Raw genomic sequence first — 25760 nt, 5'->3', positions numbered from 1 at the left:
TCCGATCGGGATTTTAATTTTTCGTGATTTTAATAAATCGGTATTTTATTTTTCGTATATTAAAGTATTCGTATTTTTTAACGTTCGTATATTTAACAATCGTAATAACAATATTCGTGATTATAATATTCGAAATTATAATTATCGTAATTTTTATAATTCGATATTTTAAAAAATCGGTATTGCAATATTTCGTAAATTACATATTCGGTGTTATCAAATTCGGAAAAAAGTTTTTCGGAATATTTGGGTGTTCCCTACCGGAAGATATCAGCTCCATGGACGTGGGCATTCGACAGTAAAGAAACAAAACCAAAAATGCTGAGCAGTCGAGAGCCACGGAGGTTGTTTTGCAGGTAGCAAGACAGGGCCGGCTCTAAATCCTTATAAACGAATACAAACCGGATATTGTGTAGTATCCGGGGCCGATATTGCCGCGGCGGCGACGGACAAAGCGGCGGAAATTGCAAGCTCGCTCAATGGAACCAGAGATAATGCAAAATGAAGTATTATTTTTCGTCGTTTTTTTAATATTCCGCGCGCCGCTTATGAAAATTGCTTTTCGTCTTTCTTCTATGAAACATTGCTGGTAAGATTTATTACGCAATTAAGAGCGATGCCGCCGGCGCCCTGCGAGTACTGGCGGGTACTGGCGGGTACTGGCGGGTACTGGCGAGTACTGGCGGGTACTGGCGGGTACTGGCGGGTACTGGCGGGTACTGGCGGGTACTGGCGGGTACTTGCGAACACTCTCCGTGGCGGCCCGCGGCTCCTGTGACACGGCAGCGGCGCCAGCTACACGGCCAGTTCACCATCAGTTTCACCACCAACAATGTTTATGGATATATGGCGTTTATGCTATTGAAATAACGAATTTTATTTATTTAAAAAACTTCATGAAATTTTATAAATAATAAGTAGGTATATATGTAGGTTTGAAAAACGTCTATAAAGAATCGAAAAACATATAGAGTGAGTATCGTATCGGTTCCAGGCGGCCGTACATCACGCGCATCCGGCGGAGTCGCCGCGAGGAGCGTCAGCAGGTCAGCGACCGCCGATGCGCTCTTTGTGCGGCTGTCCGACTCCTCCATATCTCCTAATTTATCGACACCTCGTGCCAAGAGCGAGCGCCGGCCTACTTCGGTAATAGCTCCAGTGGGCACAGATAAGCCAGATAAGCTCACGGGATCAGAGGTGGGAGCTGCTAGAGGTTTCCGGCTTCCGACTCAAGAAACACTAAACTTAGATTACGTACTTACACTCTTGAAATAGATAGAGGAAAGTGTGGATAAATGAACTAATTAGTACCTAGGTGAAATTAACAGCTGGAAATAATTCTATTAGTTAATATAAAACATTTAAAATAAGAATAAAAATTAGCTCTAGTTATTTTTGTAACTTAGATTATTACTGACCGTTGTGCAGCGGCGGCGGCGGCGCGGCCAGGCCCGGCGGCTCCGCGCGGCCGAACGAATGCAGCGCGCAGCTCACCGCGCCCCCCACGCCCCCCGGGCCCCCCGCGCCCCCCGGGCCCATGCTGAACGTCGCGTATGGACTGATCTCGTGGAGCGAGCCTAAATGTTAATATGTAAGTACATTATTATTCACAACACCTATTTTGTTTCTTAACCACAATATTAATTTATAATACTTTTTCATTTTGTACAGACAAAATAAGGCCATATAAAATAAAATACAGTTAACACTGACCATCATGTAGAGGGGACAACGATTTCCCATTCCGTTTCCCTGGCTCGGTGGTGTAGAGCGGCGTGGCGGGTGCGGCGCGCGGGGCGGGGGCGGGGGCGGGGCGGCGGCGCAGCAGCAGCGCGGCGCCCCCCGCCGCCCCCGCCAGCGCCAGCAGCGCGCCCGCCAGTAGCGCCGGCGACAGCGCGCCGCGCCACGCCGCGCGCGCCGGGCCCGCGCCGTCCGACACACGAGAATCTGCCTCCACTGGGATCTCTATGGGTTCTCCTATGTGCTCTAAGTTTATGAAAAAAAAAAAACGTTAAACAGTGTTGCAACAGAACAGAACAAGTATTAGAACAGAGAGAGGCGGCACTGACCTCCGTCGGCGGAGAGCGTGGCGGCGCGGTACAGCGCGACGGTGGCGCCGCCCGCCGCGCGCGCCTCCACGCGCACCTCGTGCCACGTGCCCGGCGACAGACCCGTCGCCTACAGATAGTCAATGTTATTAAATTTATTATGTAGTCTGAGCCTATCTGAAACCTAGTTAAACATTGTGAGATATGGCGTTTCGACTTTCTCCGTGTTCGGCATCATAAGGGTCACAGTGACAGTTAAATAAAGTCCATTTTTCTCTCCACCTTTATTTGCAAGGTGCGGGTGCCTATATAAATAGAGTGAGTCGCCCGCGCGCCTCAGTTGGTTTTTGATTTTTGAAGTGAACACTTCGGCAAAATGGCTCAATGTAGCCACGGTTCTCGTCGGCTTCGCTCCGACGGGGAAAAATATAATATTGAATTTGCGGAGTCCTCGCTGCCGGGAGCTGTAGCGTGATGCGGACCAGGCGGCGCGGGGCCTGCCGGCTGCTGCGCACGCAGCCATTGCTGAGGATTTCGCAACGAAGGTTTGAGTTGATAAGCCGTGAGTAAAATGCTATTATTTACTGCTTTTAAAAGCTCAGCCACTGGTCATAATGCTCCGGCGCTTGGGGTTTTTATCCCACGCAGTAGGGTCCGATTCAATAGTCGTGGTGATGATTGATCACATATTCCGGTCCTACTAGTGGCGCTTGAGCTAGATACTTACATTAATGACCGCTTTAAGTAAAGCATATGTTAATTTTATACAGGAAAAAATAATAAAAATATATTTTTCTACCCTCAATTTCTAATATTTTTAGAAAACAGTTGATAAAAACTTTGCTATTACAATAATGCACTTACAGCTTATGTAAGGCTTTACAAACAGGAGCTTTCCAGGACCGTCATAGGATTTTTTTACAGGAAGTACGTGGCTCCGAGTTTCAGTATGTTGGGACATTGTGGCATGTGCGGCGAGTAATGTGATCCGCCGGTACCTACCCGCTGAGGGTAGGCAGGCCGATTCGGTGAAATTGAAGTTTCGTGTAACCTGCACCCGGCCCTGTGCTCCTGCGCTGGCCGCCGTCTCGTGGCACCTGCATCGCAGCGTACACCCGGCCCTGCGCTCCTGCCCTGGCCACCGGTTCGTGCCACCTGCATCGCACCATACACCCGGCCCTGTGCTCCTGCGCTGGCCGCCGTCTCGTGCCACCTGCATCGCAGCGTACACCCGGTCCTGGCCCTGGCCACCGGTTTGTGGTACCTGCATCGCTGCATAGACCCAGCCATGCACTCCTGCCCTGGCGGCTGTACACCCGGTCCTGGCCCTGGCCACCGGTTTGTGGTACCTGCATCGCTGCATAGACCCAGCCATGCACTCCTGCCCTGGCGGCTGTACACCCGGTCCTGGCCCTGGCCACCGGTTTGTGGTACCTGCATCGCTGCATAGACCCAGCCATGTACTCCTGCCCTGGCGGCTGTGTTGTCCCACCTGCATCGCTGCGCACACCTGGCACTCCTGTTCTGGTTGCCAGATCCAAACGCCCTGTCTGGGAAGAGATTTTATGCTCAGCGGAACCGCCTGCACTATTGCTAGCACGGTCATCATCATCATCAGCCATCATTATGAGTGACTTATTTAGAAGGTATCGAGTAACGTGCGCTATTCATCAGTGATTATGGCATATGCAGACGAACGTTTACTGCCAAGGTTGGTCATGTTAGCCATACAAGGGCACACCAACGAAGCATGAGTAACCACCTGCAGTCGCCGTAGCCGCATCGGCATGGATGACGACAAATCGGGTAACGTGCACCGCTTCTAAAAGTGTTATAGCACTTCAATTTGATACCTCCGCTGAGGTAGGGTATTCTATTAAAGCAGCTTTCTTCTGAACTCCCCAAAGTGACCTGTAGACTGCTCCTGGGGATAGTTGTGCAATCAATTTTTTATTTCGATGTCTCTGCTGAAGAAACTGTCTAATGCAGCTTTTGTTCTAAACTGCCTAAAGATCATTGGACTGCTCATGGGAATGGTGACGCACGGTAAGTACAGGAACGTTACTCTATACTGATGAGAAACGAACGAACGAGAGCTGTCGTGCAATCGGCACGTTTAATACATACAAACAGATAGAGCGGCTCGCGCCGCAGTGCACTGAAAGTTCGTTTTTCGTCATATAAAGTGACCCCCCAGACACTATCTTAAGTGTCATGACACATCGGCAGATTCCAGCTTTGAGTCTTTTCTTTTCTCGGCTGTGAGCAAAGTGAATCCCACCAGCGAGTGTTCAACCTAAAAGCACTGAGCTAATTCCTGATTTCGTGAAAGTCGCTGTTGCTATACCATACCGCTTCACAAGTTACCGAATTTATTATGATCCTACTGTCGGGTGATCATGATCGGAGTGTCATCGCGGTTTCTGAGTGGCACCATATTAGCTGTCTTCCTTATGTCCCAGTGGATTGTGAGAGTGTATAATCCGAGCTCTTTGTTGAAAAATGCGTGAACCTCCTACGCAGCAGCTGTCTACTAGTTGTGTATCGAATAAATCGAGTAACGGTGCTCTTGCACGAGACGACTACCTTTTGGTAAAATTATAACTTCCACTATTCTGGGAACATGCATATACCTACTGTGTACTGTGTATCACATCACGTGTAGCCGCAGCCCTACTCAATGTACGGGGCTAGATAATAAACAATGGCAGTCGTCATTAAATTTCTATGAATTTCGAAGGTCATCATTTGGAGCACAATCCAAAGGGTGAAAGTACCTATTCATGCCTAAACGGCTTCTCTAATGAAAATGTATTTTTAATTCGATTCTGGCGCAAACGTTTCATAACTATTTTTCAACACTGTATCTGCTGAAACTACTTAGACTGACTGGTTAAGATGCAGACGTGCCGTTTTCACAATTCCATTCTGAGTAATCCTCAACTGTTTTATGGATCTTTCAGTTAGTTACGTACCTAGTTACCTAGTAAAAAAATACTTGTGTCATGCCCGTACTCGCATCTCATTTAGGAGCTCTCTGGCCTCTAGCTGAAGGCTAGAACTGGTATATATATCTACTAAGCTAGTACAGAGTTATAACCGGGCAGCGGTGACGTGGTAGCTGCTTGATTTATTAGAGTTTGCGGAAAACTTTCTAAATAAGTAATAATTATTAGTCATAATATTAACTCTCCGCAGTTCTTTCAGAATGCAATACCAGGTCGCTGAAGTAGGTAACCTTCCTTAGCTGGACAACAACAAGCCTTTTTGTTTTAAAGAATGTCACAGTTGTTGGCCGTTCCACTGTCATATCGATGTCCAAGGACTGTTTCTTGGGTATAGCTAACTACCTAAGTTTACCTATAGATAGCCGCAAGCTATCTGCTGTTGGCGAACTGTCAGTTCTGATTGATAAGTCTAGGCTCGAGGTGGCTCGTCCAACTGTCCATGTTCCCGCCACCATGATTGTTGCTTCCACAGATTAGAGAGTCTATGTTGGCTGTCGTTGCATCAGGTCTGATCAGGTACAACTAACATCTTTACGTACCATCTTTATTTAATCGAGCTATTTTATTTTGTTTTATCCAGGTTGACTTGATGGTTTCAAAATCGAACCTACAACAATGTAAGTAGGTACCTACCTACGTACCTTTGAAGTTGCAATAAGGCGAAGCCTTAAGGTTTTGGCCGAGACCTGCCCTTAGTGTTGACGAACATACCTAAAGGTGACCTTGTTAATGTTTTTCATATGAAGTGCTGAACATTTTACTTATCCTGGTGGCATGACTGATCATTTACTTACCCAGTTAAGACATGTTAGCCGGGTTTCATTTATCAACTATTATAATTGTTATTGTTGTGTTAATCAATCTTTATTAATTGATGTCATCTACCAAGGAATGCTGCCAGAGCTCATAATATTCACACATGATGATACAGAATGATAGTAGCCCACAAAATGGGTGCAAAGGCTTATAAAATAACTTTCCTTCCTAGTAGGACTGCACAGGAACTCGTTAACCGCCGAGTTAGTTAGAATACAAAATTAGACTGTGTGTTACTTGTCAATCTAGAATATGAATATAGTGACCTGCATCATGTTTTGAAAAACTGAATACTTAGTTATCCGCCAGTATCACAGCCTTCATCTAATCTTTTCCAGTAGCTGATGAGGCTGAGATATTTAGTAAAATTATCTTCCCTTCAAGCACCACTCCTCGTTCCAAGGACTAGATGCCGCGCCAGGTGTTGCAGGCCGTGTCCTCGTACAGGGCTGACTGAGCAGGTCCTCGAGGCTCCAGGGTCGGCTGCTGCATTTCTGAGGTCAGTCCAGAATTACATACCCTAGTCAGCATGTGCTGACCTGAGCCCCAGCGGCCTGGATCGATATTCTACATTTTACAGCTTTTAAATATTGTTGCAAAGTATTTCACTGGTTCCATCCATTCGGCTAGTGTATGTTAAAAATATTGCCTTGACAATAACAAGGTATTGATCAATAACTACTTATAAGTATTGCTTTCGAAGAGGCACTGTGTGTATCCATATGTATAAATACCTACCTATAGGTATAGGTACATACCTTCCATAACTTTCTGACAAGTCAGGAATAATAAGGAAGTACTTAAGTCTTATGTATACATATACCTTTCTTTTTAGTATATCTATTACCTAGAAATCTATGCATTATAAATTTATAGATTCAAATATTTATCCACTGATATACTCATCAGTAGCTTATGGGTCACAGTTGGTTTTCTCTCCACCATGCGATAATAAACACATCTCACAATGTTTAACTAGGTTTCAGATAGGCTCAGACTACATAATAGACGCATTTTTCCTGAAATAAAAATGACATATTATGTATCTAGCCTATCTGAAACCTAGTCATTTCTGCATGGTGATATTACAACTGAGGCGCGCGGGCGACTCACTCTATTTATATAGGCACCCGCACCTTGCAAATAAAGGTGGAGAGAAAAATGGACTTTATTTAACTGTCACTGTGACCCTTATGATGCCGAACACGGAGAAAGTCGAAACGCCATATCTCACAATGTTTAACTAGGTTTCAGATAGGCTAGATACATAATATGTCATTTTTATTTCAGGAAAAATGCGTCTATTAATACAAAATATACATATATATATAAATAATAAAACAGTGTGTGTTGCTTCTTTGTGTCGGAATAGGTTCTAGTTCAAATTGTTAAAAGTAGTTGAAGGGGTTATGAGCAATATCTATAATTTTATTATGATAATTTAACTAATATTGATTTTAAAATAAAGCAATGATAACCTCAACGACGTCCCCGTCGACGGGTAGGTCCCTCCAGGGCGCGCCGGGTGTGGCAGGACGCAGCGCCACGCGCCACGCCACGTCGCACGCCGCGCGCCACGCCAGCAGCGACACGGTCAGCGCCGAGCTGTTGCCGCACACCGTGGCGCGCGCCGGCGCCGCCACTGGCCCTGACACACAAAGTCAAAATTTTTTATTCATCGTATAAAATAATTTCCGTCAAGTCAGATAGACGTATAATCGTATATGCCATAAAATATTATGAAAATTGAGTTTTAATAAAAACAAACAATATTTAATCGAGGTATATGCAAAATTATAGCAAGCTCGATTACTTATTAACACAGTTATGATGATTTTTTGCTCTCCTGAAAAGTAGGGTTGATGCAGATACGCCACTCTGGCATGAAGTGGCGATGTATATAAAAAAATTGCAATTAATGGCACATTTATTGGTTGGTTTGTAGAACCAAAACTAACTTTCTCCTTTAGTGGTGACGTGTAGCGGCGGCGAGTGCGGCGAGGCGTGTGTGCGCGTGTGCGCCGTGAGCGTGACGGACACGGCGGCGCCGCACGGCAGCGCCCCCAGTACCGCGCCCCCGCGCGCCCCCACCGCGCGCCGCGCCCCAGCCGCGCCCGACACCGACCACCACACCGTGTAGCCTGACAGACAATAACACTCACTCACTTACATCATATAGAAAAAAGGATTATGAACAACAATAATTGATGAAAAATATTCAGACAACGATAAATGGTATGGTTTTATTTTATTTTATTTATTCTTTAATAATAATAATTACAATTTACAACAATAATAATGAAAAATAAATGTTTAAAAGAAAATAAGTAAATAAAATATGATTAATCACGAACCGATTATAGGTGCAACAGGATCCACAACAGGGTCCCAAACGAGGTGTATCTTGTGCCTGGAGGCGCGCGCCAGGCGGGGGGCGGGGGGCGCGCGCGGGGGGGGCGCCACCAGCACCGAGTGCGTCACGCCCCACGCCCCCTCGCGCGTGCGCAGCGTGCACGTGTAGTTGCCGCTGTTCCGGTAGTCCATGCCTGAGTTAGTACAATTTAATATCCTTAAACCTGGGTATTATTTGTGTAGGTTTTATTTACCATCGTTTTCTAAGTATTTATTCACGATACCTTATCGTACATAGAAGCGCAGCTTTAGTTACAAGATAAATAAGGTGAAAGGACTGACCATGGATGACCAAATCCCCGGTGTCGGTGATGGCGTGCGCGGCGGGGGGGCGCGGCAAGGGGCGCCAGGCGCGCGCCGCCCCCCGCGCCCCCGCCCCCGCCCCCGCCGCGGCGCAGCACAGCCGCACGCGCGCGCCGCCCTCCACCACCAGCGACGTGGCCGGCGACAGCAGCCGCGTCGGCGCTGCCGGCGCCACACCCATTCAACATATTCATTTTACTTTCTATTCTATTTCAGAGTATGTTAAAAAAATACTTTATTTCTACGCCTTTTGGATTTTGTAAAACTTATAGCATAAAGTCACCAACACTGTTTCTATGGAGAAGTAGGTACGTTTGGAATTGGTCGTTAATTATCAAAAGTTGCTTCTTTCCGCTTACCATTTTATTAAAATTTAACCATAATGAATACTGTAAGTATACTGTATAAAAATAAAAAGACGCAATAAGGTAAATGCAACGTACGGTTGTCGCTGGGCGTGGCGGTGACGGTGGCGCTGGCAGCGCCCGGGCCGGCGCGCGAGTGCGCCCGCAGCCACAGCGCGTGCGGCGCGCGCGCCAGCCCCGCCGCCCGCGCCAGCGCGCAGCCCGCGCCGTCCGCGCCCGCCGCGCCGCCCGCGCCACCCGCCACCTGCAGCGACCACTCGCTGCCCGATCTGCACCACGTTACCATGTTTAAGTGAAATTGTGTAAAAGCTGTGACTTGAATCCGGAAAAGATAGCGATAAAAATGTAATTGAAGGCAAATATTGTTATAGATAATAATGTCGCGTTGGTTTACTTGTCTAGTTCGCGGAGATGCAGCGTGTAGTGTGTGATGGGGCCGGGCGGCGCGCGCCACGCCACCAGCAGCGCGCCCGCGCCCGCCGCCGCCGCCGCCACGCCCTCCGGCGCCGCAGGCACTGCGCACGGAGCATGTTACACTCATCACTCATCTATAACTATTCTATTGTTGGTATGGGTGATTTAATTGTACAAATAGATATACCGTACATTAACATTAAAGTAGCATTAACATCAATTTTGGTGTATTTTTTAAATGAGGGACAGGGTTTCCCAGCGTTTATTTTAGTGTATGTGTAGGTGTAGGTACCATCTTCGAGCGTGGCGCAGTAGACGGGCGCGCTGCGCGGGCCGGGGCCGCGGTCGCCGCGCGCGCGCACGCTGACCGAGTAGTTGACCCCCGGCGCCAGCCCCGCCAGTAGCGCCGCGCCGCCCGCCGCCGCCGCCGCCGCCTCCGCGCCCGCCCCGCTCCACGCTGGACAAACAATACACATGTTTTCAAATTCACACCCGTATTTAGAAGTAACCTGTTTGTGGCACACAATGAGTCGGATAGGTATCGCTCATTTACGCATCCTCTTTGTAAGTTCTATGTATGAAAAAAAGGTACCTATAAATATTATTGAAAGTATTTCAAAACAGGTGGAAGAAACATTGAACTCACTATTAGTATTGTAGTAAGGAGCATAAAGCACGTCGAACCCGTGCAGACTGGTCGCGGGGGCGGGGGCGGGGGCGAGGGGGGGCGACCAGCGCACGCGCAGCGAGTGCGCCGACAGCACCTCGCACTGCACGTCCGACGGAGGCTCCTCGGGCACTACACACATGTACATAAATGCATTTCATCATAAATGTACTTCATTCTCTGATTATGATGATGATAAATAGTAATGCTGCATTAGGTAGGTACGTACCTCCGTCGGCGGTGGAGGCGAGCAGGTCGGCGGCGGGCCCGGCGCCGCGGCACGTGAAGGCGCGCACGGACAGCGCATAGCGGGTGAAGGGCCGCAGCTCCGTGAGCGCCAGCTCCCCGCTGCTCCAGCCCCGCGCCGCGCGCCGCCCCGCGCGCTGCTCCGCCGCCGCCTCGCCCCCCGCGCCCCCCGCCGCCGCCTCGCGCCACGACACCACGTAGCCCAGCAGCTCGCCGTTCCACGTGTCCTGCGGCGGAGGCTGCGGGAACACAACATTACGCCTTTATTCCTAAAACATACAGTGTATTGCAGGTTGAATAGGTTGACTATGAATGGTCACGCGAATCCGCGTTGTGCTATGGTTGCATGTGTCGTGTGGGACTGTACGTACCGACCAGGATACGAGTATTTCCTCGTCGCTCGTGGCTCTGGCGTGGACGTTCTGCGGCATACCAGACGGAGCTTGCAACAAATACTTCAGTTGTAGTAAGTAATAGCAAACAAATGCACATCAAAACAAGTCACACATCTTTACTAATTATGAGCAAACGTACAAGACCTGCTATTCATACCACTCGGTTTCTATTCGAGTATGACGCGTCCTGAATCCTATCCTGTTTGATGTTTCATAAATGAAACATGATAACCGAGTGTAGAAGTATTATCTGTTGATAAAGTGAGTGTACCTTCTTCCAGCATAGTGAAGAGCAGCGGCTCGGAGGCGGGCGAGGCGCCGGCGTGGTTGGCGGCCAGCAGGCGCAGCGAGTAGGCGGCGGCGGGGCGCAGGCCGCCCACGCGCGCGCTGTAGCCCGCCGCCTCCGCGCTCGACCTGCACGGCCAGGAGAACATACAGTACATGAGACAATGTATCATGTATTAGATAGGTAACAATCAAGGTTTATTGAACTTACCCGTCTGGGTCGGGCTCGGCGTGCAGTGTGACGTTGGTGACGCGAGCGTCGCGCGCGGGCAGCAACGCCACCTGCGCGGTGTAGCGTACATCCCGCCCGCCGTCACCGCGCCCGCGCACAATGCGCCAGCGCACGCGTACCCAGCGCGCCGCCACGCCGCCCAGCCGCAGCGCATGCGGCGCCGGCGGAGGCTCTACACACAATCATCACGTTACTAAATTACTAGGCATCAACATTAGTAAAATAAGGAACTTTGAACGTCTTGAACACTTATCATTTCACACCTATTCAACATAATTATAATACGAATGTGTTTGAAATATTAGAAAAATGCAATGTCAAACCTTCTACATTGAGGTATATGATGATGTCGCTGCGGCCGAACTGGTTGGAGGCGTGGCAGCGGTACTCGCCCGCGTCCGCCGGCTCGGCCGCGCGCACGTGCAGCGTGGAGCGCGCGCCGCCCGCCCCGCGCGCCTCCCACACCACCCACCTGCAGACCACGACACTGTAGGATCATCATCACTCATCTATACTACCATAACGAACAACATGATAGCTACTGTTGTACAGTAAGGTGCAGAGAAACCTGACCCCCCTCAGATACATTGTTACTATGAGAGGGGGGTCAGGTTTTTCTGCACCTGACCGTACCTGTAGGAGTCCTGTTGTATGCGCTCGCCGCGGTGCGTCCAGTGCAGCTCGAGCGGCGCGTCGCCCGAGGCCGCGCAGCGCAGCGCCGCCGCCGCGCCGCGCACCGCCGACACGTTGCGCGCCGCCGCCGCCACCGCCTCCACCTGCGCCGGCGCTGCACCAACAACCATTACGTATACGTCACTGGCTCCCCACATTCACAAATACGAATATCGTAATACTTACCATGAACGGTAACATTGACGTCTTTGATGAGTGGCGGGCCGACGCCGTTGTCGGCGCGACACCGGTACACGCCGGCGGCGCCGCGGTCGCCCCCCGTCTCCAGCACCGCCGTGGCGACGCCCCCCGCGCTCGACGCCCCCTCCGCCGTCCCACTCACTACCACTTCCCAGTGATCTGAGTGTTCTGCACCTCCTAGACCTACAAGGATAAGAAGCAGGCAGACAATTTTACAGTATAACTGATGTACTTTTGATTTGATAAAATGATTGTGAGCTCCATACCCATGGCGACCCTCCTGAGCCAGGCGACGTCGGGCGGCGGGTGCCCGGCGGCGGCGCAGGCGAGGCGGGCGCGCGCCCCCAGCAGCACGGCGGCGTCGCGCGGCTCCGCGGCCCACGCCGGCGGCACTGGCGACACAACACGCACACACACGTACAGCGAGCTGATAGCGAGGGCTTAGGGGAACTCGGGTGAAGTCATTTACCTTTGACGGTGAGCGTGGCGGTGTAGTTGGCGGCGGCGGCGTGGTTGGACACGCGGCACGTGTAGGCGCCGCTGTGCCGCGCCGTCAGCCCCGAGAACATCAGCAGGGAGAACTCGTTCAGACTCTTCTCTTCAATCTGGAGAATACATTGTGATTAACTACCTATTTCATTGCGAATTCAAGGAGCACATTAATTTATAATGCAAGTAAGAGACAATAATATATGATACCTGCAAGTTAGAGGGTAGTGGGGCTCCATCCTTGAGCCAGGAAAAATACATCGGTTTATCTCCAGATATAACACCACACAAAACTTGAACAGAACTTCCTTCTGTCAGTTCCGTTGAAAACATAAAAGGAGATATTTTGGGTGGATCTGTTGAGGAAACGTTTTACTTGTTACTTGTAGTTTGAATAAAGATAAAGTGCGTTATTTCAACAAGATGGTCAGAGTACTAACTTCTGATCTGTATCTCGATGTCCCTGGTGGCGGTGGCCCCGTCGGGCGCGGTGACGGTGCAGGCGTAGCGGCCCGCGTCGCCCGCGCGCGCCGGCCGCAGCCGCAGCGCCGCCCCCCGCGCCGCCACGCGCCCCTCCGCGCCCACCGCGCCCCCCGCGCCCGCCCCCGCCGCGCCCGCCCCCGCTGCGCCCAGCCGCCGCCAGCTGATCGCACTGCAAGTCACACGCACAATTGTTGTCCATAACATAGAATATGCAAAAGCACAACATTACGCCACTACAAAGATGGGAAACTGAAAATGGAACGCAATGTAAAATACTCATAAAGTTTTCATTAAATTCAAAAACATGTAGCATAATATAAAACAATGCGACTAACTAAATGGATCTAATAGGAATCATCCCATCAAATGCACCTCTATGGACCTGATCGGATATCCGGCGTAGGGGCACAGCACGGTCGCGTCCTGCCCCGCCACCAGCCGCGCCGCGCCCAGCGCCCGGATCGACGGCGGCCCTGCCGTTCAATGTATTACAATTATACTACATAATTACCAGTGAAAAATATATAAATAAAAGGAATAGATCACGTTATAGAATATGAATGTACCGTAGATGTTGAGTCGTGCCTGGTGCTGCGCGGCGCCGTGCGGGTTGTCGGCGCGGCACGCGTACAGCCCGCCCGCGCCCGGCGCCGCGCGCAGCCGCAGCTCCGACGCCGCCTCGCCGCCCGCGCCCGCCGACTCGCTCACCGAGTAGCTACACAACACAACACACATTATGTAGAAGGTACTGATGGCGACGACGTTTTCATATAAAATAAATGGCACGTGTATCGTGTGGTACAGTACCTGTGTGGCTCGAGCTGCTGGTGCAACGGCTGGTCGTCTAGCAGCCAGGTGAAGCGCGGGCGCGGGTGGGCGCGCGCCGCGCAGCGCAGGGACACCTCCGCGCCCCCCGCGCCTCCCGCGCCCCCCGCGCCCCCCGCACCCCCCGCCGGCCGCAGCGCCTGCTCGATGAACGTGTAGTGCAGCCGCGGCGGGAACCCCGGCCCTGCGCCACACACGGGTACTGTCACACTGGCAGCTTGAAAACATCTGACAGTCGGGTTGCCACTTGCCCGACTACTTTCTCAGCACAAGAATACGAAGACGTTCTATGAGAACTCATTTTTTCTTTGTAAATTTAGTTTTTTTTTTATGACTTCCTGAATCATCCCCTTTCAGTTACCTACAATTCATCATCATTACGAACCATCACGTCCCCATTGCTGGGGCAAGAGACTCATTCCAATGAAGGAAGGGTTTTGAGGCCTAGTCTACCACGCTGGCTTACTGCGGGTTAATGGATCATAACACAACCATGCTTGATATATTGAAACAAACCTAACGATAAATATAAAACACTGTTCCGATATAAATTCTAAACCTCATTTTTCCGTATATCACTGTTCTTTGAATCAATCGTATCGTTATTTTATTTCAGATAGTTTCAAGAGGTGATTGAAGCTAGGTCTTGATTCAGAAAATCAATTTCCGGATCGCGTGTCCTGCTAGCTGCCGCGGTCTAGCGACTCGCTCGAGTCAGAGGCGCCTGTAGCCATATCGCAAAAATGGTTTACTTAGCGGAAACCTAAAATAAATAAATAGTAGACAGTAGAAAGTTTGTTGTTCACGTGACTTAAAAAGTTAAAAATAATTTTGTTTTTCACAAATTTTGACATTTTGATATAATTTTCGGGCTTAGATATAACATGCTGCACACGTATGTAGGTTTCGGCTTAGTATACCCTTTTTGCAACACCATGTATAATACATAATTATAATATATTGTACATTATTACCTACATCAGTACATAAACGCATATTTCTTTACCCTATACAGGAGTGGTCAGAGGTGACTCGCATGCGAGTCACTCGGTTTTCGTTATGTATTTGCACTGAAGCGCGGCACGGGGACGCCGGTGTCGGCGGGCGCGGGCTTCTTATCTGTGTAAAATACTGCGAGCGGCATTGTGCGTTGTGGGACCTATCTTGTTTTACTCCGTTCAACCGCACACCTATAATACATTTTTAGGGTTCCAGAATGTAAAAACGGAGACCTTACAGAAACACTTTTATTATTCAATGAAAGTCACACACTCGATTTGAATGAAAAAGACAGTTTTAGTTAATATCAAAGATAGTTTAAAAGGGCCAGTTGAAAACCAGCGCTGTGGCCTCACTGTCCACAGCATATGCTGAGGGTGCCGTTTTGACACTCTGGACAGCAACCTTTATTTGTATTGTTTGTTATGTATATTATTATGTATTAAGTATTCTCTTTATTTTGTTGTTGTTTCTTTTTCTGTCTTATTATTCTGTCTCAGTGTGTCAAATAAATGTATCTTTCTTTCTTTCTTTTCTTTATTTCAAAGAAACTTATATCATGATACAGTTGAACACAAAACTGCTTCCCGCAGTTGCAAAGACTGAGTGCCACTCTAGACAAAGCCCGCTCAACTGCTCAGTGGTGACCATACTACGAACATAGTGCGTTTACAGTAGTGAATTGAATAATTTACCATACAATACTTTCTATGTAGATGTTTTGCAACATTATACATAGTGGGACGGCGGGCCCGCATAGTGTGGCCCAGTGAAGGAACGCAGAGCTTATCAGCCTCCCCCCCCCCCCCCCCGCGCCCCCTCCCTCGCCCCCCGCGCCCCACGCGCCCACCGCCGCGCCGCCGCCGCTCCCGCGACGCGCATTCACTCCGCCGCTGATGGAATAACTCGCTCCCCGTGAGACACATTCTGTTAGCATTCTTATTTTTATTAAGTACTTCATTTTATTTGTTCAGGTTTTTTGTATTATTAACCGCACACGTAAGGTAATCTACTCGTTACATGACAAGTTAATGAAGGTTAATGATGATAGCTTTTAATGTTATAAATAATCATTCACTGAACTAAAGATATTTCTTATATATTATTAGGTATAATATATTATGCTCCGTATTCGATCTCAAAATTCAGTTGCGTCTGGCTATTATTTTCCCACGCGAGGTCCACAAGCAACATTGACCACTAGCTGCCTCCGAGCAGCAGCTACACGTATCGCTTTCCCTGTCGATGAGGTGGATGCACTTTTGTCATTTTTTTGTACATTATTATTTACAAAACCCGCGCCATAATTTTTTGATGAGTACATACGTAGGACAACGTGGACTCGGGATGAGTACGAACTGGGTGTGTTTCAATGGCGAGAGTTTAGCGAAATGGAACAAGTTCGCCGGCCGGCAGCCGCCCACGGAACTTATATTCAAGTTAATTACTCTAATTCCCAGCACCTGATATCCATAATAATAACCGGTGTCCTATTTCAAATCTATCTATGTAGGTATATTAATTAATATAAGTCATTATTGTTTAGTTTATGTCTAAAAAACCGGCCAAGTGCGAGTCGGGCTCGCGCACAAAGGGTTCCGTAGTAAGCACAATAACTTAACCAAAATTACAGTTAAATCAACCTATCTCAAAAACTATAAGAGATACTTTGATCAAACCAAAAATCGTTGAAAGAGTTAATTAGCATGCATCACCTCTATTTTTTTTAGAATTTTATACCCCGTAGTTATAAAAATAGAGGGGGGGGGACATACTTTTTACGACTTTGAGAGCTGATATCTCAAAAACCGTTCACTTTAAGAAAAATGATTTTTAGAAAACTTTATATCATTTTAAAAGACCTTTCCATTGATACCCCACACGGGTATGTACATCGAAAAAAAAAATTTCATCCCTCAGTTACATGTATGGGGGGCCCCACCCCCAATTCTTTTTTTTACTATTTAGTGTCATATTTTTGTAGCGGTTCATACAACACATATTCCCATCAAATTTCATCACTGTAGTACTTATAGTTTCCGAGTAAATCGGCTGTGACAGACGGACAGACGGACAGACGGACAGACGGACATGACGAAACTATAAGGGTTCCGTTTTTGCCATTTTGGCTACGGAACCCTAAAAAAGTATGTTAGTATGTTATGTAAGTTATGTAGTAAAATGTATAGCTAGGGACTCTAGGTACCTACATAGAGATATAAAATTTATATTATGTACTTATGCAGGGTGTTGCAAAAAGGGTATACTAAGCCGAAACCAGTATGTGCAGCATGTTATATCTAAGCCCGAATCTGAAATCAGAATTTCAAAATTCGCGAAAAAAAAATTCATTCTCCATAGTAAAAAGTCACGTGACCAACTAAGTTTCTATGGAAAATGAAAAAAAAAACAATTTTGAAATTTTGATTTCAGTTTCGGGCTTAGATATAACATGCTGCACATGCTGGTTTCGGCTTAGTATACCCTTTTTGCAACATCCTGTATACATACTTAATTTTATCGGAATCATTTAGAGAATAATACAAGTGTGTACTCAACTACTCACCATCAGCATCGGCGGGCTGCGGCAGCGTGGCGCCCCCCGCGCGCGCGCTGCAACACACGCACTGTTACACACATGCACGGTCAACAAGTCTTAGTACATGTAAGGTCCTTCGCGTGCGTTGAAAATGATCAGTATAAGATATACATTGAAATTAAAATGCTACGATATTCGTAGCGCTACGTTGTAGCATTCAATCAGCTACAGAAGAATGCTACGACGTAGCGCTACGAACCTCGTAGCAAAAATTGCGTATGAAACAAAAACCATTGTTATTTCTTAACTTAACGATAGTAATTTTTGTTAGTTTTAGATTTATTATAGTTACAACCTCAACGCACGGGGATACGGTATTTTTGCAGACCATTCGACCCCCAATTAGATAGATATAAGACGAATACTGTCTCTGCGGAGTTTGATTCAGAACCGTGATCTTTGAAAGCAGATTCACTACCGCTTGATCTACGGTCTCGTTATTATATATCTACTTACCAAACATTATTTAAAAAACAAGCGTGCACTTACTGCACATTACGAAATTACTAATAACAGAATAAATTTATCGAAAATTAATGGTTCTGTACCTGTGTCCGTCGCCTCCGTCGCCGCCGCGGGCGCCGCCTGCACACACACACACACACGTCAGGGTACACTCGTGTCTGACAGTCAGGGAATATAAATCTTCTGGTTAGGTGAGGAGCCACACAGCGCAACAATCATAAGTAAGGTACAGAATGATGAATTATAATTTGATTTACGTAAAATAGGGCAAAAAAATACATTTGGCCGACCTGAAAACGAAATATGAGATAAATATTCTAATGAATAGCCATATCTCCGAATGTTTATTGAACTACATTGGGCAAGTGTTCACCTGTTACTAATTTCGCCAATTACTCAGTGCTCACCTCGCAACAGCAGGAACAGTGCCAGCAGTATCGCGCGCGCCATCCCGCCTCCCGCACCCCCTGTCACACCCCCCCACACACCGCACACCCCCACACCCCCCCACACACCTCGCGCACCCCCGCACGCGCTAGTGGGCTACTCAAAGCACTGTCGGCGCCGGCGCGTCATCTACTGCTGAATCTGAGGACAATAATAAAATACCATATTATACCTATTATTTTTCTACAAAACAATGAAACTGCTATTGATTCTGTAGATAGCAATATAAAATAACTAAAATGGTCCAAAAGTTTTTTGGCTTTTTTATGACTCTAGATTATATTATTATTATAATATTTTGTGTATTGCAGTAGGATAGGGAAGCGCATGCATGACCAAATAATATCATTATTATTTTAACACATTTTACAATCAGTACTTGACTGATTTATAAAATTACTTCAACTATTTCCGCATGCTGTTAGCCCTTAACTAATAGTAGTAGGAGGTAATCTCAATCTAGATACATCAAAAAATAATCATCAAAATCAGTCTATAACTGCCGAAAATATCGGTGGAGATACAAAAAAAATAGATTTCAGACGAAATTGAGTACCTCCTCTGTTTTTTGAGATGGGTTAAATGGTTATAATATGTATTGCAGCGCATCTACGTTATATAACGGAATTGTCGCAATTCAAAATGTCATTTTTTAGAGTTCCGTATTTTAAAGTCAAAGTAAATTTTTTTTATTCATCGTACAAATATAAAAGTTTCTGATGAACGTCAATTTTTACAAATTAATCTCCATTCGGATAAGGGGGGGCTCTTTCTGTCTAAGGAGAAGAACGGAGGCAAGAAACTCCTGAGCCATCTTTTCAAAAAAAAGACTTAAAACTAGTTGGTATACAATACATATAAGCTTAATAATAATTATTATAATAATATGAGCAGAGCTAACTACTTATCACAGCCATGCATTAACGTCCTCTAAGTAATCATCAATTTTATTATAAGCTTTTTTACAGAGTTTCTCTTTAATGTAACACTTAAACTTATTCTCTGGCATTTGAGCAACTTCGGTTGGAAGCTTATTATAAAATCTAATACAGTATCCTAAAAACGATTTACTAACTTTCGCCAGACGCATCGCTGGAAAAGCCAGCTTATGCTTGTTCCTAGTATTAATGTCATGATTACTGCCAATTGTATCAAAAGTTGAAATATTCTTTCGTACATACATTAAATTGGAAAAAATGAACTGACATGGAACTGTAAGGATGTTAATTTCTTTAAATAGTTCTCTCAATGATTCCCTGGAACCAAGTTTGTATATAGAGCGGATGGCTCTTTTCTGTAAATACAAATATAGTTTCAATATCAGCGGCTCTACCCCAAAGCAAAATGCCATACGACAATAAGCTGTGGAAATAACTAAAGTAAACTAATCTGACGGTTGCAACGTCGGTCAGTTGTCAAATTTTCCGTACAGCAAAAGCTGCGGAGCTCAACCTTCCAGACAATTTGGCAATATGAGGTCCCCACTGTAACTTTGAATCTATAGTCATACCAAGAAAGACAGTATCATTAACTAGGTCAAATTTATTCCCATCTAGAATAATGTTAGTATCGCTTTGTCTAACATTCGGCAGTGTAAATTTAATACATTTCATTTTCTTAGAATTCAATAAAAGATTATTAAGATAATACAAATATGTTTTTGACTCGCGCACAAAGGGTAGGGTCATTATTTGTAAAAGGTTATAAATATTATTTATATTTTCCAGCAAACATATAATATGCATAGACTAATAGGGTTATAGGTAGGTATATTTGTAGAGTTAGGACAGGGCAAACCGCTCAAGAAAATTGCCCCCGCGCGCTGGCCCTACATACATACATAATTATGATCACGACTGTAATCCCCGAAGGGGTAGTCAGAGATGACTCGCAAGAAAGTCACCCGCTTTTCACTGTACATTTGTACTCACGTGATAGGTTGCGAGCCGTATCGCCGTTTTTGAATGAGTAGGTACAATGCACTGAACTTGTTGGGTAAGTGAGCAACCCGACTGTCAGATGTTTTCAAGCCGAAGCAGCATCTGGGACCCACGGCTTAACGTGCCGTCCGAAGCACGGGTAGCGTCCAGAAAAGAACCACTTAAAATCGGTCACCCATCCAATGGCTGATTGTGCTATGTGTTGCTTAACCTCAGTTACGATCACTGAAGCTAGCTCGATTACGGACGCTTCTACGCGCTGGCCCTAAAATCTCTTATATCTGCCGTCTATCTATTTATTTATAGGCTCAAGCTACAATCATGAAACTTAGCACGTAGGTTTCTTAGGTGGTTTAGGTGAGCACTAACAAAGGAATTTCCGAAATTTCCATCGGGAACGGAAATTAGCGAAAAAAACTATTGTACGAAAAATCTATACCGCTTACATAATGTTAAAATTTGCTTGAAATTTGGCATGCAGGAACCTTAGTAAACTTAAAGCTAAGTTACAACAGGATATTTAAAAAAATCCGTACGGGAATTAGCGGAAAAAACTTTAAGCTAAAAAAAACAGAATTCCCACCGCAAAATCTTTCAAGGCGGAGTCAAATGCTACATATATGGTATAATAATTTTCTATAAGCAAAATGTTCTAACGGGCGCATCTTTCCTTTTAAATCATTGATCAGTGATAATATGTATTTATTTTTTACATAGTTATGTTATAGCTACTATTATTAGAAAAATATGTGTTTTGATACATTCTGTTTGAAACATAGAAGGGTAAGTAGTAAGTACCATTTTCACAGCGTAAAAGTAGTGTTTTTCTGGGGAGGAGGGGCATATTTTATTACTTTGGAAGTGTCTCTCACGCAACTATTTAGTTATTAGAATCCTTAATATTAATTAATTAAGAAACAAACGTATTTATTTCAGGTAGGTACCCAATATTATTTGTGATTCTGTGTAGTATCAACATTAGATACCTCATTATCATCTTTAAAATTATGCCCAATTTCCCACCTACGGCTTCACTTCGCACGCGTTTAATTCGTAAATTTAAATTTACCATCAGTGGTTTTCTAACTTATTATAATACATAGAAACCTTCCTTTTTAGGTACTGATAGACTTGAGCATTCACTTTGTAACGAGCATTGCCTAGTCGCAGTCTCCACTCCAGTGCAGCGATTTTAGGATTTTCGAACCTCCTTTTACGTTGCGTAGGTATCGTTAACTGACACTGTCAAAATGTAAGGCAAATTGTTAGTTCCAAAAGTGACATTTGTTAATTCCATTATGTTTGTGTAGTATCGAAAATAGTATTGAATTGCCACGTGAGCCCGTGATTGGCCTGCAGAACATGTTTACCCCATCGGTTATCGGTTCTTCGACAGATGTGATCAGCTCACTGCCACTTCAGCTTACTAACTCGGTGAGCTATGTCGGTGGCTTTTGTTCTCTATCGGTTCACTTCGTTGCGGATGCGATCTTTCAGAGAGACTCCAAGCATATCTCGCGGAGTGACTTTCAATTTGTGGACCAGTCTCACTGTAAGTATCCACGTTTCAGCCCCGTAGGTCATAACCGGTAGGTAGGACACACTGATCAAAGACTTTCGTCTTGAGACTTTGTGGTATTGAAGACGAGAAGATTTGACGAAGTTAGTAGCTATAAAAAAACGTTAATATTTTTATCAAATTGTCATTAAAATTTGGTGTTAACATTTTGTAAGTAGTTTTCATTGCTCGTGAGTGTATTCGATATGGTTTTGATGGCAAGACCATATTATACTCGTCGAAATATAATAGGCCCGTTTGGACAGCTCCAAAATGTATGGGATGACAGCTGGGGTCAAACCTAAATCATGAAAAATCTAAACAATAAGTAACTTTTGGTGCTTTATAAGTTCTTTTTTCTTTCGGCCGTTAAAAAAATAATAAGCCAGATTATTTGTGCCTTTTTATATATTTCATCAAGTAAATCAAGAGTTAATAGCAAATTTGTGTAGCTGTCCAAACGGGCCTATTATATTTTGACGAGTATAATTAGTAATTGTCTTTTAGATAGTTATTAACTATCCATCCATTATTTTTCCTTTATTAAATCAATCAATGCTAACCTGATATAGATAATGAAAATAATCCAATGTAAATTTCACAATCACTGCCACAAATATCACCATCACCGACACTATCACTTGTTCGCACTCGCGAGTGGTTGCACAAACTTGGATCGTGGCGGGTGAGGCCCGGCGGCGGCGGATAGGTGCGAGCGAGCGGCGCCGCGGCACGCGCGGGACTGACGCCGCCGCCGCCACCGCCGCCCGCCACGCAAGCAGATTTTGTACAGCCAGCAAAAGCACTGCTTAAAACTTTGATCCCCTGGATAGGGTATATGATTGGCCATGATATGCCGTTTGTGGTGAACAATTTAATTAGTGCCTTCATTGTCTAACTCTTGTCTAACTACATTAGATAGGTACTAGCAATTCTTTTGTTTCACCAGAAACTATTGCACAATGCACAGAGGTATATCATTGGCATGATATTATAAAATTAATATGTACATATGTACATAGTGTTAATGACAATCAATACAGAAGGTATGATTAGGTATTATGTAGATTAGAAATAATGTACCAGGGGATCATAGATAACAATGAGGTGTCCTTATTCACCACCTCCTTAATAGGTATGAACTGCTGGTATTTATTTACGTCTAGCAGTAGACTCTGACGATTTATACATAACAAGTACAAGAAGGTGTCCTTATTCACAACCGAAACCTCTCGATGATGATAATATGATTTTTTTGACAGATGTAAATTTTTTCATCTTCTTCTGCTTCTGGTGCCGTCTCCTAGCGAAGGTTGGCAATCATCCTGCTGATTTCCGTCTTTGAGGCCGCCGCACGGAACAAATTCTTCAGTGCTCAGCTGGAACCACTCGAGTAGATTTTGCAGCCATGATGTCATTGGCCGCCCAGGCCTCCTCCTGCCTTGTATTTTCCCCTGGGTTATTACTTGGAGGAGTTCGTATTTGGGGTTTCGCATTATGTGGCCGAAGTATTCCAGCTTGCGTCTTTTTATGGTATTCAGTACCTTTGTGCCTTTTTTATTTAATATTTTGAGTATTCGATTCATTTTCATTTTTTCATGCGTACTAGCAATTCTTGTGTTTCACCAGAGACTATTGCACAATGCACAGAGGTATATCATTGGCATGATATTATAAAATTAATATGTACATATGTACATAGTGTTAATGACAATCAATACAGAAGGTATGATTAGGTATTATGTAGATTAGAAATAATGTACCAGGGGATCATAGATAACAATGAGGTGTCCTTATTCACCACCTCCTTAATAGGTATGAACTGCTGGTATTTATTTACGTCTAGCAGTAGACTCTGACGATTTATACATAACAAGTACAAGAAGGTGTCCTTATTCACAACCGAAACCTCTCGATGATGATAATATGATTTTTTTGACAGATGTAATTTTTTTCATCTTCTTCTGCTTCTGGTGCCGTCTCCTAGCGAAGGTTGGCAATCATCCTGCTGATTTCCGTCTTTGAGGCCGCCGTACTTGGAGGAGTTCGTATTTGGGGTTTCGCATTATGTGGCCGAAGTATTCCAGCTTGCGTCTTTTTATGGTATTCAGTACCTCTGTGCCTTTTTTATTTAATATTTTGAGTATTTTCATTTTCATTTTCATTTTCATTTTCATTTTCATTTTCATTTTCATTTTCATTTTCATTTTCATTTTCATTTTCATTTTCATTTTCATTTTCATTTTCATTTTCATTTTCATTTTCATTTTCATTTTCATTTTCATTTTCATTTTCATTTTCATTTTCATTTTCATTTTCATTTTCATTTTCATTTTCATTTTCATTTTCATTTTCATTTTCATTTTCATTTTCATTTTCATTTTCATTTTCATTTTCATTTTCATTTTCATTTTCATTTTCATTTTCATTTTCATTTTCATTTTCATTTTCATTTTCATTTTCATTTTCATTTTCATTTTCATTTTCATTTTCATTTTCATTTTCATTTTCATTTTCATTTTCATTTTCATTTTCATTTTCATTTTCATTTTCATTTTCATTTTCATTTTCATTTTCATTTTCATTTTCATTTTCATTTTCATTTTCATTTTCATTTTCATTTTCATTTTCATTTTCATTTTCATTTTCATTTTCATTTTCATTTTCATTTTCATTTTCATTTTCATTTTCATTTTCATTTTCATTTTCATTTTCATTTTCATTTTCATTTTCATTTTCATTTTCATTTTCATTTTCATTTTCATTTTCATTTTCATTTTCATTTTCATTTTCATTTTCATTTTCATTTTCATTTTCATTTTCATTTTCATTTTCATTTTCATTTTCATTTTCATTTTCATTTTCATTTTCATTTTCATTTTCATTTTCATTTTCATTTTCATTTTCATTTTCATTTTCATTTTCATTTTCATTTTCATTTTCATTTTCATTTTCATTTTCATTTTCATTTTCATTTTCATTTTCATTTTCATTTTCATTTTCATTTTCATTTTGTTAGGTTAGGTTAGGTTAGGTTAGGTTAGGTTAGGTTAGGTTATCATATTCATTTTCATTTTCATTTTCATTTTCATTTTGTTAGGTTAGGTTAGGTTAGGTTAGGTTAGGTTAGGTTAGGTTAGGTTAGGTTAGGTTAGGTTAGGTTGCCTAGTTGCTGCTGCAACGGTAGCGTCATGGGCGGGAAGACCGGCCGAAGGCGTCAACGTAGAAGAGGAGGCCAATTGGTTCCGGGAAACGATGACGTCCATCTGTGACGCGTCGATGCCCCGGGCCAAGCCATCCACACGCAGAGGGGCGTACTGGTGGTCAGAGGAAATTGCGCAGCTGCACGCGGTTTGTCTCCGCAGTCGACGCCAGTACACCCGAGCACGGAGAAGACGCCAGGCAACGGAGGCCGAAAAGAGTACCGCCTATGACGCCTATCGGGAGGCCAAAAACGCGCTTCGTTTCGCGATTGCAGACGCGAAGGCTCGGTCCTGGAAGGAGCTCCTGGAGGGTCTCAACAGGGATCCATGGGGCCGACCGTACAAATCAGTACTGGGCAGGCTGCGTCCGTGGGTCCCTCCGTTGACCGAAACCCTGGAACCCGCTCTGGTAGAGACAGTGGTCAGCACACTGTTTCCCAGGGCCCAGGAAGGTCAACAAGACCCTCTCCCGTTAGACCCGACCACGTGGTCTGACGAGTTAGGAGTGAAGGATCCGGAGCTGGAACGAGCAGTCAGGCGTCTCGGAGCGCGGAACACCGCTCCCGGCCCCGATGGCATACCAGGACGTGTGTGGGTGCTGGCGCTCAGGGCTGGTTTATTCAGACAGTTCATCTGTCTGCTGAACCGCTGCCTGAGTGACGGCGAGTTCCCCACCGACTGGAAGGAG

The 25760-nt window shown here is 45.0% G+C and overlaps 2 protein-coding genes across 2 annotated transcripts; both read right to left on the bottom strand.

The window, feature by feature from the left end:
- Window positions 1-1410: 1410 nt before the first annotated feature.
- Window positions 1411-9842, bottom strand: LOC125491369 (Down syndrome cell adhesion molecule-like protein Dscam2). The gene is made up of 10 exons (XM_048633165.1): window positions 9659-9842; window positions 9347-9467; window positions 9031-9221; window positions 8567-8749; window positions 8227-8418; window positions 7831-8013; window positions 7351-7520; window positions 2070-2178; window positions 1714-1986; window positions 1411-1577 (listed from the first exon to the last, which is right to left on the bottom strand). The coding sequence occupies exons 1-10, from the start codon at window positions 9840-9842 to the stop codon at window positions 1411-1413; spliced, it is 1773 nt and encodes a 590-aa protein (XP_048489122.1).
- A 700-nt stretch (window positions 9843-10542) lies between these two features.
- On the bottom strand, window positions 10543-18374 carry LOC119692377 (Down syndrome cell adhesion molecule-like protein Dscam2). The gene is made up of 17 exons (XM_048633164.1): window positions 18332-18374; window positions 18008-18044; window positions 17427-17473; window positions 13844-14045; window positions 13603-13751; window positions 13419-13509; window positions 12994-13205; window positions 12764-12909; window positions 12534-12669; window positions 12331-12456; window positions 12050-12247; window positions 11825-11978; window positions 11515-11663; window positions 11171-11363; window positions 10946-11088; window positions 10651-10721; window positions 10543-10548 (listed from the first exon to the last, which is right to left on the bottom strand). The coding sequence occupies exons 1-17, from the start codon at window positions 18372-18374 to the stop codon at window positions 10543-10545; spliced, it is 2103 nt and encodes a 700-aa protein (XP_048489121.1).
- Window positions 18375-25760: the final 7386 nt, after the last annotated feature.

Source organism: Plutella xylostella, chromosome 5 (genome assembly GCF_932276165.1).
Source record: "Plutella xylostella chromosome 5, ilPluXylo3.1, whole genome shotgun sequence".
NCBI classification, from domain to species: Eukaryota; Metazoa; Arthropoda; class Insecta; order Lepidoptera; family Plutellidae; genus Plutella; species Plutella xylostella.
The sequence above is the reverse complement of the archived record's forward strand: the minus strand, read 5'-3'. Positions and strand labels throughout refer to the sequence as shown.

Excerpts from the sequence above, each read along its gene's own strand:
- LOC125491369 (XM_048633165.1), bottom strand. The coding sequence starts at position 9,842 with ATGTGTATTGTTTGTCCAGCGTGGAGCGGGGCGGGCGCGGAGGCGGCG. Across the intron at positions 8,419-8,566 it reads CGGGGATTTGGTCATCCATG|GCATGGACTACCGGAACAGC; the intron begins GTCAGTCCTTTC and ends GTACTAACTCAG. Across the intron at positions 1,578-1,713 it reads GTTGTCCCCTCTACATGATG|GCTCGCTCCACGAGATCAGT; the intron begins GTCAGTGTTAAC and ends ATTAACATTTAG.
- LOC119692377 (XM_048633164.1), bottom strand. The coding sequence starts at position 18,374 with ATGGCGCGCGCGATACTGCTGGCACTGTTCCTGCTGTTGCGAG. Across the intron at positions 13,752-13,843 it reads CAGCAGCTCGAGCCACACAG|CTACTCGGTGAGCGAGTCGG; the intron begins GTACTGTACCAC and ends TGTGTTGTGTAG. Across the intron at positions 12,457-12,533 it reads CGCCACGCTCACCGTCAAAG|TGCCGCCGGCGTGGGCCGCG; the intron begins GTAAATGACTTC and ends TTGTGTCGCCAG.